General features: G+C 47.7%; 1 protein-coding gene across 2 annotated transcripts; it reads left to right on the top strand.

Moving 5' to 3' along the window:
• The first annotated feature begins 34 nt into the window (after positions 1-34).
• On the top strand, positions 35-13,050 carry LOC103699949. 2 transcript variants are annotated; one of them, XM_039125471.1, is made up of 5 exons: positions 35-358; positions 1,053-1,181; positions 1,284-1,354; positions 2,621-2,701; positions 12,547-13,050. In XM_039125471.1, the coding sequence occupies exons 1-5, from the start codon at positions 209-211 to the stop codon at positions 12,776-12,778; spliced, it is 663 nt and encodes a 220-aa protein (XP_038981399.1). In that variant the 5' UTR covers positions 35-208; the 3' UTR covers positions 12,779-13,050. The 2 variants fall into 2 exon arrangements, with proteins under 2 accessions (XP_038981399.1, XP_038981400.1); XM_039125472.1 differs by lacking the exon at positions 2,621-2,701 and having other exon boundaries at positions 44-358.
• The last annotated feature ends 237 nt before the right edge of the window (positions 13,051-13,287 follow it).

Genomic DNA, 13,287 nt, shown 5'->3' with positions numbered 1-13,287 from the left:
AAGACGAAACTGCCCCTCCCTTTGTCCTCCCCGCCGCCGTTGGCGCAGGTTAAGCCACTGCGGCTCTCCCGGGGGCGCAAGATTGCGGATATCCCTTCTATACTCTTGCCCGTCGCACGCCTCCGCCGCTCTCCAAGCTCGGATTTTTGTGAATTAGATATCGGTTATCGGCGATATCGGGCGTCGTATCGGGAGGGAGGGGGAGAGGATGTCTTCGTCCGCGGCGGTCAAGGGGAGCGGCGGCGGGGGGAAGGGGAAGGCGGTGGTCTCGTCGGAGAGGGCGAAGAAGGTGGATGGATCGGGGAAGGCGGTCTCGATCTCCAAGCAGAAAGCTGTGACTGTCGCCTCCAAACAGGGGGTATTCCTCGAATGCTCTTGTGTTGTCTTGGGAAAGTTTCGATCTTGTCTGAGAATTACTGTGATCTATCGGTAGCGGTATGTGGATTTGTTGTCGGACGGCTTTAGGATAAACTTTTAGTTGGATTTGCTGGAGGTGCACGCGAGGATTCATGCTGTTTGATCAAATTTTACTATAATTGTCGCTTAGATTTTCCATTTTTGCTTGATTTGTGGTCTTTGGAGGGTAGATTTTGATTTTGTGGTGTGTTCCTCTGTTTCCTGGATTATCCGGTTGAGAATTTGGCAGGAAATTGCTTGCTTGTAGTGTTCTCTAGTGATTTGTGGTGATGGAATACTTGTTCTCTATGCTGTCTTGTTTCGATTTCAGATCCCAAAATTTGACGTTTATTTTTCTTTAAAAATTAATGCATATTTATTCTCTTCTATTTCTTCTTGATTTAGTCTAAAATAAATTGGGCCTTCTTGGATTATGTTCATGTTAGAGTTCATCTTGATGGAGGTTCTGGAATGCAATAATTTTCTTTTCTGTTGGTCCCCCATAATTTTAACTTCTGGCTTTTTAAATCAACAGTGAAATAATTAAAATTTCTTGCAATCCCTTAAATCCAATTTGGGTGCTCATTTACTTAATTCTTCCTCTTTGCATGTATTTCCTCTGTTTGATTTATGTAAGTTTTGATTCTGGAACGAAGGTGAAAGAAAAATCGTCATCAACTTCTGCGAGAACTGTTGCCAAAACAATCAAAACAACGGCTGTCAAAGTGAGGGCTCAGAAGAAAGTCTATTCCTTGGCCGGCCAGAAGTATGATCCTCCTGAAGAGGTTACAGACTTGCACATTCACTTCCTTATTTCTACTTATTCTGAGGTGATAAATTCCTTTGGAAAAATTTCTTACGCTGTGGCTGTGGATTCTTCATGGCAGAGAGAACCCTTGCGGATATTTTATGAATCCTTATCAAAGCAGATTCCATCAAGTGAAATGGCAGAGTTCTGGTAAGACTATTATTCTCATGTGCCTTTCATCCCCTCCTTCCCTATATGCCAAAATGGAAAATAAATGAAGTTACTTGAGCTTCTATGTTGTTGTAAATATTCTACTTGCTTTCTTTGGTTGTAGTTTGCGGTTGGATTCTTACTGTTCTGCCGAATGTTTTATTAAATTCCTTCTAGTTTTAATTTAAAACAGAACTCGTCCATTTAGGTTTTGAATATCATAAACTTAGGGCATGGGGCATTATGCTTGTATAATTACTATCTTGGAACTAGCGCTTGATGAGTACATGCTGTTCTATGGAACTTAGAAAGCATGCTTTATTAATGTCTCATTTCGAGCTTGTTATAGATGCCAGTTCAATGACCTTCCCTTTTCTGCTTGTACTTCTAATTTCCTGATGTTCAACTAAAAAAGAATGTTGCCTTGTTGCATGCAAGAACACATTAAGTTTTGTACGTATTGGCTTGTTGAATTTGCCAAATAATTGAACTACTTACTTCCAATTTTGGGTTACTGTGTAATGTATTTCTGCATTTGTCAGTTAACTTTGGCATCTTCATGTAAATGATAGATTTCTTTCTTTCATTAACCCCCTTGACTATTTAAGTAGCGGCAATAATGGACGATAATTATGTCATAAGCATAGTGCATTCTTTACATTTTCTTAGAGCATATGAAAAGATTGATGCAGGACAGCAGGAAGAGAAAGGAAGAGAGAAAAGGGAGAGAGGAGAAATAGGGAAGAAGAAGAGAGGAGGGAGAAAGAGGGTTGAAGAACTAGGCTTCGCATCTAGCTCCACTCAGGGTTTCACACGCCATAGCTTGAAGAAAGAGAATCAATTTTTATTTCATTCATAGCATAATCCTAAACGATATACCTTCTAACATATTTATAGACCCCAAAATGCCCAAAAACCCTAAAGCTATGAAGCCTCACAAAAGATCCTCAAAATAATAAAATACCAAAATAAGCCCTAAAGGCTGTCAAACAACAAAATACCCTAATAAACCCAAATAACATAAAATCACTCCCAGAATAAAATTAAACTGGTTGGACCATCCTTCTGCGGCGATCGTAAACTCGAGTGATAGGTGACCTGGCACTGGTGTCCGCACCAACTCCCCCCGGGTAGGAAGAAGTCGACCTTGATAAAAGTAGCTCGGTGTAGCCCCGGTAGTACTCCAACAAGTCCAGGTCAATCTGTTGTAGCTCCTCGCGCGGGATCCAAGTGTAGCCAGATTTTGATCATCCTCGGTGGCGGCAGGAGATGGCGTGGCGGAGCAGCGAGGGTGGCGATGCGGCGAGGGCGACGGCGGCACGGCATGCGGACGAAGAAGACGAACAGGTAATCCTTTTTTTTCTTTTTTTTTCTCTTTTTTTTCTTTTTTTTCTCTTTTTTTCCTCTTTTTTTTCTTTTTTTTCTTTTTTTCTCTTTTTTTTTCAAACCAAGTGGATTCGGGTTGACGGGCGCAACTCGCTCCACTAACCCGTTATTGTGCTTCTTCTTTGCGGGTTGTTGCGGGCAGTTACGCCGGCTTCCATGACGGGCGCGTGGAGTGCAGCGTTGGCTAGCGACAGGGTCAAGGGTTTCGACGAGGATGAAGGGGCAGAGGCAGTGTTGAGGACGATGGGGTGTCAGGGAGGGGCAGCGGTGCTCCTCTTCTCATATCCGAACAAGGATGACGATGGAGGAGGGGTTTCCCTTTGCTTTCCTCGGGCCGCCATGTCTCAGGGATTCTCTTTCTCTTCTTGTACGCCGCTGGAAGGAGGAGACGCTCACGAGAACAGGGCTTGGAAGTTCGGTTTCGGAAGAAGAAACGGGGAGCAGGGAAGCGGAAGAGGGAATAGTGAACCTTCTGGAGAAGACACCCCAAAGTTTTTCCTCCCGCATGAAGCCTAAGCCCACGACCCACAGCAACCCAAGATTTTCTCTTTCTGCGTAGCCGTGCTCTGATACCAAAGTTGATGCAGGACAGTAGGGAGAGAAAGGAAGAGAGAAAAGGGAGAGGAGAAATAGGGAAGAAGGAGAGAGGAGGGAGGAGGAGAAAGAACTCGGCTTCGCACCTAGCTCCGCTCAGGGTTTTACACGCCAGAGCTTGAAGAAAGAGAATGAATTTTTATTTCATTCATAGCATAACCCTAAACGATGTACGGTCCAACATATTTATAGATTCAAAAATGCAAAAAAAAAAACTTAAAAGAAACTAGTCTCACAAAAGACCCTTAAAATAACGAAATACCAAAATAAGTCCCAAAAACTGTCAAATAAGAAAATATCCTAATAAGCCCAAATAACATAAAATCACTTCTAGAATAAAATCAAACTGGCTGGACCATCCTTCTGCAGCGACCATAAACCCGAGTGACGGGTGACCTGGCACTGGTGTCCGCACCAAAGATAGAAAGTATTTAGTCTGGCAATGCATACTAATAGCATGGGTTTCTTTAAGGCTGTAATTCCATACAATCAAAAATACTAAACATTGCACTGCCTAATTATCTTGTCAACCAACACAAAAAGGTAAAGAAAAAAAAAATCAAACCATTGAAATATTTTGCTTGATTTTAGGAAGGCTTGAGTTCTGTGTTACCACTGGATCTGACTCCCCAATGATCTAGTGATGGCATTACAAAGGCAAGATTTATCGTGAAAACCATCTCTTCACACATTGCTTTATGTTCACCATCATCTTTTGCAGCTATTGTTCATAACTGAAGGAAAAATTGACCGACCAAAAGATGTTTGCCAAAAAGATTTGTTTGACTATCTTGAACTGAACAAAAGTACAAGCTGCAACTTGCGCTCATTTCTGATCTTGTGCATGTAAAATAAAAAATTGAGTTGGAAGAATTGTTCTCCACATTTAAAGAGGCTTGTGAAGACAGTCTTGGGAAAGGGTATAAACCATTCTTATATTCGAGGCATTCCAATGTTCATTTGAAGAACTTCTCCCGCAGCCCTCCCTTCTCATGGCTGGCTCCTTGCTCATCTTTTCCCATCTCTCTAGCATATTGTTCCTTAACATGATCATTTTTCATGCAAAATAGATCTCATTTCCTTTTCAGAATTTGGATTGTTTGCACCTTGGATGTTCATTCTGCATGCTGATTCCATCTTGGTTCTCTGATGCTTTGTCATAACTTGTGCAGTCTCAGCACTTCAATTTACTGATATTTCAAAATTATTGCCTTTTGTTCCGCCAAATTTTCATATGAGCCTTCACAACTAACCAGAGGCAGACATCATATAGAATCTTCAAAATAGATAGGCATTATTGACCCCTGCAACTCTCAAAATACGATCTTGAAAGGCCTTCGGCTTGAGTGGGGATTTCGTCGAGCACCTGGTGGTTGCCCCATGGCAGCCCCCAGTAGCAGTGAGCCAGGTGAAGGGAACTAGGGCCGACAGGCTGGCCAGAAATCAGGTTGACCGAGACCACCCCTCTGTGGTCTGCGGTGGCACAGGGGGCCATGCGAAGACCGGAGTTCCTTCCCCACTGGATCTCCAAGGAGGAGATGGCGACGCTCGAATGCTGCTTCCATGGGTGGCAAGGGTGTCGTCGGAGCAACTAGAGCTGGCGAGGACTGAATGGGAGGAGAAGGTGGTAATTGCGAAGAGCTTGGGGAGGCGAGTTCCGGCGGACCTAGTGGCATGCGAGATCAGAGGTCGGGCCAAACGCCAGCTCCCAGTGGAGGTGCTCCCAATGGCAGAGGGTCTCATGACCGTCCGCTTTGGGTCGGAGAAGAGCGGGCGAAGGTGATGGCGACGGGCTCATGGGTGGTGGCAGGCCAGCTTCTTACAATGGAAGAATGGTAGGCTAACTTCACCCCGGGGACCCAGACTGTAAGCCGGACAGTGATCTAGGTCCGGCTACCGGGTCTTCCTATGGAGTACTGGGATAGGGTCGCCATCTTCGATATTGTGGCGGCGGCGGCGGGGCGGCCGATGGAGCTCGACGGCATCTCCAACGAGTGGCAATGGATCGGGTACGCTCGAGTGCGGGTGGAGGTAGATGCAGGTAAGCCCCTGGTACCTGGATCTTTTGTTCAAGGAAGACAGAAGAAGTTTTGGCAAGCCTTCGTCTATAAGGACCTGCCAAGTCTCTGCTTCCACTGTGCTCGCATCGGCCACCAAGCGACTGAATGTCGACTCCACGCACCGAAGAAGAAGACAAATTCGGTAGGGGCTGGGGGTTTGGGTGAAGCTCCAGAGGAAAGGGCGGTAAATGGCCTAGAGGGGCAGGGGCCGACGATGTTCGGCCCGTGGATGGCAGCAACCCATGTTCGGATGCAACGGGTCGGCGGTGCTAGGGCTGAAGCGCAGACGACGAAGACGATTGGGTCTCCCACCGAGTCGACCCAGGGACCAACCGCAATTGACCCAGAGCCAAGTCCAGGCAAGGTGGAGCTGAGTACGCCCGAGTCCTCGTCAGACTCTGAGGGCTGGTAGAAGCCCAAGAAGATAGCCCGATGTATCTCGCTGGAAAAGAGCAACGGACCCGGCCACCTGGTGTTGGGTGTGGAGAAGATGCTGGCGGCTCAGGCCGAGTCGGCACCGGGTCGCACTCAATCGGGAGACATTCGAGCCCAAGCCCAGAGGGCAGGCCCAGGCCTGAACCACACTCCAGACCAGGCCACAAATCCGGGCCCAAGCATCCCACCGAGCTGCGCAGAGGAGCAGGGAGAACTGGGTCGGGCCCAAGTCCACGAAGCCAAGGCGGGCCTTGGGTCAGTTGGCGCGGGAGGTGGGCCTGGCCCACTGAAATGGGCTAGGAGCCCAACAAGGAGGCACGAGGTCAACGGATCAGGGATTTGCGAGACAGCCCGGGGTCCTGCGATGCCTTCGTGCCCAGCTGTGATCACCACGCTCCAGGCTGGCGAACAGCAATGGTTTAGGAGTCGGAGCCTGTCACCGGCGGTCGGGGCATGCTTCCGGGCAGGCGATGGTGCTAGTCACGGCGGAGGAGGCGGTGCCAGCAGGCAACGAACCACAATGGACCACGGACCCCAGTACACGACGAGGGACGCTGGCACATGGTGGGGCAGCCGTGATGGGGGCATTGCCGCAAGCGGCAGTCGACCAAGGAGGGGCGCCGGCCGGAAAGGAGAAGTCCAGCGCTCAGCCGACCTCGAAGGAAGAAGGCTCCGTCCCACGCAAGACACGAGAGACCTGGGCATGGGGTTTCAGGTCCGAGCCATTGGTGGGCATCCAGGGAGGTGGATAGGTCGTCACATGAGCCAGTAGTCCAGGTGCTTAAGGAAATGCTAGAGAAGCCTGGATAGGGGGAAACAGTGTCTACCGAGGAGGTGAATGGGTCGTCGGGCCCAAAGAGCATTGCCCGTTCTGCCAAACCTCCAAACCTCCAATGAAGATCTTGCTGTGGAACTGTCGGGGCGCCAGAAAACCATCCTTTCGACCGGCCTTTTGCAGATTAGTGAGCTTGCACAATCCTGAGATCTGTGTTCTGTTCGAGACCCAGCTTGCAGCGAGCTAGGCGTGCCATCCCGAGGTCATGGGGAGTGTATGTGGTGGAGTCCCAAGGCCTTTCAGGGGGATCATTGTCTTGTGGAGACTAGGAGGATGTAGCCTCGATGTCTTCCACAAATGTACCCCTTACTAGCGGCATATGCGAGTAAGGACTATCAAGAGAGGAGGTCTTTATGGGAGGAGGCACCAATCTCATCCAATTAGGGTATCCGGTGATGATGGCAGGGGACTTCAACTGCATTGATGGCCCGGAGGAGAAGAGGGGGAGGAAGGTCTTCACCAACAAGATCAAGATCAAGGAGTTCCAGGACTTCATTATGTCCAACGATCAGCTGACCTCGATTTCTCCGGACCGAGGTTCACCTAGTGCAACAACAGACTAAGTCGGGCGCGTGTTTGGGAGAGGATTGATTGTGCCTTTGCTTTGACCAGCAGTATTTAGAGATTTCGGACTACGGGGTGCCCCACCTGCCTAGGATAGCATCAGACCACTGCCTTGTCCTGGGGAGTACCTCACATGCTTTTCCTATTCATAGTCCTTTTCGATTCGAGAAAGTGTGGCTATCCTATCCGCGATCTTGGGATGTGGTGAGGGAGGCATGGCAAGTGCCAGTCGGAGGAGATGTGATGTACAGGGTAACCAAAAAGCTGGAGTTGACCTGACGATGACTGATCAGATGGAATAAAAAGAAGGTGGAAAATATTTTCAGGAGGGTGGAGGATACCGAGGCAGCCATATAAGATTGCAGGCATTAGAGGACAACGGGGGCGGCTTGTCAGAGGTAGAGCAGGAAAAGCTCAGGGGGCTACTGGCTACACACTATTCCTTACTCAGACAGTAGGGCGTGCTTTGGAGGCAGAAATCTAGGATCTAATGAATTAAGGAAGGTGATCGGAGCACAAGAGTTTTCCACTAGTCGACTATTATCTGGTGACAGCGGAACCACGTGTGCAGGATCAGGGATGGTAGTAGGCAGGTATCAGAGGACTAGGAGGTAGTTAGGCAGATCTTAGAGATGTTCTTCTGAGCCAGGCGGACTGAAGTAGGGGGTGTGGATGGCGAGTCTGGGGACCAAACCTGGAGAGGCAGGTATCAGAGGACGAGAATGCAGCTCTAGTCAATCCGGTGTCAGACTCGGAGGTTCAGGCAGCCCTCTGACCCTTGGGTGAGGATAAAGCCCCGGGCCCGAATGGTTTCCCCTTGATCTTCTTTCAAAGATACTGGCACATCGTCAGACAGGAGGTGACAGAGGCTGTCCAGCAATTTTTTGGTTCTACGTCGATGCCAGAGGAGTGGAGATGGACCTTCATTACTCTGATTCTGAAGAGACAGGATCCAGTGGAGCCAAGTCATTACAGGCCAATCAGCTTGTGTACTTTCTTGTACAAAGTTGTGGTGAAGGTTTTAGTCTAGAGGATGAGAGGCATTCTATCCAGACTGATCAATCCTAAGCAGGGGGCTCTTATTAGAGGTCATTCCATCTCTAATAGCATCCTCATTGCTTACAAGTTTATGACTAACCTACTGAGGCTGCCCAGGCGCATGTGTTTGATGGGGATCAAACTTGACATGGAGAGAGCTTACGATAAGATGCGGTGGGACTTCGTGGTACGGTGCCTGAAGGGATTGGGTTTCCATCCACAGTGGATTAGGTGTATTCAAGGATGCATCCTGACACCGTCTTTTGCACTACTGATCAATGGGTCCCCGTCACGCTTCTTCGAGTCATCGGTGGGGCTACGACAGGGTTGCCTTCTGTCACCTCTTTTGTTTATCATATGTGCAAATGCTCTATCCCGCTTTCTACGGCAGGCCACGATGACACAGGGGTTGGAGGCCTACAACCCGACGTCGGAGACGACCCCGATCTCCCACTTATTATTCGTAGATAATTGTATGTTATTGGCCCATGCGACAAGGTGATCGGCTCTGGCCATCAACAGGATCTTGGGGGCGTAATGTGGAGCATCAAGTCAGCAAGTCAATCTGATCAAGTCAGCTATCTAGTTCAACCCGAAGATCGATCCGAGGGTGAAGGCATCTGTCATGAGCATCCTGGAGATTGGCGAGCAGGAGGGGACCCTCAGGTACCTCGAGGTCCCGATCACGGGACGACGACTGTGCAGTGGGGAGTGCACGAGCATGGAGCAGGGTATTAGACACAAACTAGAGAGCTGGCAGGCGGGTGCTCTATCGATGATGGGCAGAGTCAGTCAGTCTTGAGCTCCATTCCTATTTATTTGTTATCTAACATCCTGGTTCCCTTTGCAACACTTCGAGGTCTGGAGAGGCTGTTTAGAAGCTTCATGTGGAGGCAGCAGGGGGACAGAGGGGGTATTCAGCTTGTGGCTTGGGAAACCATAAGTCAGCCGACCAATTGGGGCAAACTGAGAGTATACTCACTGATCAAGCATAGAGAGATACCCACGACCAGGTTAGCAGCTAGGTTTCTCCTAGAGCCAAAGAATCTTTAGGGCACTCTGCTAAGAGCGAAGTATGGAGACCCACACTCCCAACCCACCATGCACGCTGGACGAGGAGCATCCTTTATATGGCGGGAGATTTGTACGCACGCCTCGAGGGTTCTACCGGCGATCAGATGGGAGATCGGGGATTGCCGGACAGTCAGGATCCTGGAGGACTGATGGTTATCTGAGGTTTCACTGCAGGACTGACCCACCATGGTCGACCACGGGTGGCTGGAGGGCCACAGAGTATGCAAACTTTTCATCAGAGGGGAGTGCAGGTGGGACAAGGATCTCGTCAGGCTCGTGTTCATGGAGCAGCTGGCCGAGCAGGTTCTAGCTATGCCAATCATAGAGGGAGCGACAACAGACAGAAGAGTGTGGAGCATGACCGAATCGCTAGTGGTAAGGGTCCGAGACCTCTCGGGGCTGGTTTCGGGGCCTACGACTCGACAGATTGAGAGCTAGATGGATTTGGAGGATGCGCATTTATCCACAGGTTGCCTTGTTTCTCTAGAAGGTGGCCTGAGGGTGCTTGCCTACCAGAGCTGTGTTGGAGAGGCGGGGTGTGAGGATTCCGACAGCTTGTTTGACCTACCCGGAGGTGGAGTCCATTTACCGCGCCCTCATCAGATGCCCGCGGGCCAGCCAAGTTTGGTGCTATGCTTCAGCCCAGATGGACCAGTGGCAGCGGTGGTCGTCCATTGAGGATCCCTGCATTTTCTGGAGGCCTTGGTACAGGGCTCTAAGTTTGAGGAGAGGGAGATCTGAGCTGCCTATTTGGCCTACTAGTGTTGGCTAGATAGAAATGCACGAGTCTTCGAGAGCATCAGCCCTCACCCGAGGGTGACAACAATTAGAGCACTTTTGCATGCGGCAAAGATCACCGGCATTGCAGAGGTATCGCCTGCTAGGTTGCTAGGGACATTTGGGGCCCCCATTCTGCTTTTGTAGCATCCAGAATAGTCTTTGTCTCTTGGGTGCCCCCACCTTCAAGTTTTCTCAAGGTGAAATTCGATGGCAGTGTGGCTAATGACGGAAGATACAGCGGTGTGGGTTTCACCATCCGAGACCACGACGCCAGATTAGTTGCGGTGGGAGGCCGATGGAGCTTTGACTCGTCAGTGATATGTGTCGAGCTTAGAGCAGCCTGAGAGGGTATTTGCTATACGAGACGGACACTGGGCGCGGACCGTATCATCCTTGAGGAGGATTCGGCCACGGTGGTTGAGTGGATCCGGGGTCAGGGATACACAGCTGAGGACCGTCTGCTGATCCATGAGATTTGCAGACAGCTGGAAGAGTGCCACTCCTACCAGGCCTAACATGTCTATAAGGAGGCAAATGGGACTGCTGACTAGGTTGCCTTCTTTGCAGCCCATCACTCCGGTGGGTTTGTCTGGTTGGACAGTGGACCCGTGCCAAGGCCTTTATGTAGCCTTTTGCTTTCTGACTTTGTTGACCGCATCCACACCTGTAATGTGTGAGCCGCCATTGTACCAAGAAAAAAAAAAGATAGGCATTCAATTTCATTTTTGTAAAACATCCTCTTATTCTTCAATCCCTAGTCTTTCTAATGTTGACTTTCTCAAAGGACTAGATGGTGAATCCTTATGTTAGGCTACCAAAAGAGCGTTTTATCCTCTTTGTTACCAAAGACAAGTGACTTCTTTTCTCCCTTCTTCTCTCCAATGTATAGATACCATAAAAATACAAATTACACCCTTTGGATCCTTACTATCATCTCCTTTCGCATTCATTGCTACAATTATTTCTCCAAAATTGGGGTGGCAAAAACCATCCCGACCTGAAAAATTGAGCCAACCTGACCCTATTTGGATCATATTTGGATCAAGGGTTTTTTAATTAGGGTTCGTATGGGTTGGATAAGTATTGACTAGATGAAGCTATGGAGCATCTCTTCTTCTATCCACTTTTGATCCACATTATGGGGGTGTACTGGTCATCTATAGAGTACATTTCCATATCGGCTCGCATAGTCCTGCGGTCAATGATCTCTTTGGCTCGTAGCTGACACAACAGGACGTTCCGAGCTCGGGGTCGGGACGTCATAATAAGCATCAGAAGAGGTTGCTGCAGGTCGTAGCAGCAGAGAGATCCGGCCGAGGTCGACTGAGCCTTCGGCGGAGTCCGAGATCGGGCTGATTCTGAGCAGTACCATGGTCCTGTCTGATCGGTGTTGTGGTCTGCCTGGCCAGGATGGAATGATCCCTTGCCCTGAGTAGGACGATCCATTTTGCCCCCCATCACTGTGCATGCCTAAATTGGACCGGATATCTAAATAGAGCCAATGTTAGGAAGTTCTGACTTCTTGATTTCCAGTGTGGAAGTCTCTTGTGCTGTGATCTTTTGAGGTGGGGTCATAAACTACTTATTCCCTGCAATATTATTTGTCAGTGATTATGATCTCTTGGCTTTCTTCTTTTCTGCTAGCAAGGTTTCTTCTTCTCTTCAAGTAGGTGCTCTCATTATATGTGGTGGGTGATATTTACTGTAATTCTAGGTTAACTGTTGGCAAGATGACAAATCCTCCAATGGCTGGAAACTAGCATCCACTTCAAAGTCAAAGTTAATTTAGGAATTCCTCTAGACTAAATCTCATAACAGATGTATTTCATTATCAGAAATGAGTAAATAAGAGGGCAAATGGTTTTCCTGACTTTTCAAGTTGTTTTACACAACACAATGCTAAACAACTACAGTAAGCTGCAAAATATTATGGTGCTCCTCTGGTGTGTAGTCAAATGCAATTCTAGTATGTAGCTTCTGTCTATGTAGTCATGTAGGCTTTGATTGTTTGGAGACACAGCAGAATTCACATCACAGATACTAGCTGAAAATATTGCACTTATAACCAAACCTTAGTTTGGTATTTGTAGGGACTTAATATTTATGTGCATGGCTCCCAAATTGCACTCATGCCAACTAGGTACGATAGTTGGACACCTTACCATGAACCTAAGAAGTTTTTTGCTCCTTTTTCTTGTGCTATATATAGAGAAATTAAAATGTATACGATTATTTGCATGCAATTCTTCAATTTGAAAATTTTGAAGTTATCTGCAATTTTAAGACTGACTAAAATTATTTACACTTGTCCTCATTAGTTTGATTTTTTAATCTATGTGATTGATTTGGCTTTTGATAGTGGTATCTAGACTGCTTTCTTCCTACTTCTTTAGTAACTCACAGATTTTGCCGTTCTCAACATACAGGATGATGGAACATGGCCTGCTATCCCCTGAACGTGCAAAGAAAGCATATGAGAGAAAGCAGAAGAGGCAGCAGCAACTGCGAATGGGCACTCCTATCAAATCCACAAAGCAAGAGAGACCAGAGAGCTCAAAGAAACCACAGGTATCGAAGAATGGAGATGTCAAGGCAAAGAAAAGAGTCAATTACGATGATGATGACTTTATTGTGAAACAAAAGAAGTCAAGGGGATAATGTGAGCTCAATATAGTTGTTAAGCCATATTTTCAAGACATAACAACGGAAGAAGCTGCTATGTTCGAACTTCTAGTTGCCAAAAGAAGTGACTAAAGTCGGTATTAAGAAGAGGCAACAAGCATTGTGATTGAGCTCCACATGTTTAACTCACTGTAATGTAACGAATATATGAACATTCTTTATATGCTTCAATTTGATATACAATAAGATGACAATTGTAGTTCTTGTTGATCAAGTACATTTTGCTTATGAATGTGTTTCAAATGATACTTGGTTGTGCATAAGATTGTGTTCAGAATGTTCTATTTTACTGGGTGTTTTCCTTGTGGAAAGAGGAGGCATCCCTTCAGGCTGTAGCCTTAACAAGTTTTAGGTTCCAAAAATCTCCCCAAAATTTGTCAACTCAGTTTTTTTCTGAATCATCAGGGGCAAAGTGGACATTTTGGCCCCTAACAGACCACCTATTCGCTCTGTTTGGCACCAACAAACAGGGTCTACACCAATTT

The sequence above is a fragment of the Phoenix dactylifera genome, chromosome 4 (assembly GCF_009389715.1).
Source record: "Phoenix dactylifera cultivar Barhee BC4 chromosome 4, palm_55x_up_171113_PBpolish2nd_filt_p, whole genome shotgun sequence".
NCBI classification, from domain to species: Eukaryota; Viridiplantae; Streptophyta; class Magnoliopsida; order Arecales; family Arecaceae; genus Phoenix; species Phoenix dactylifera.
This window is presented reverse-complemented; position numbering and strand designations above follow the sequence as displayed.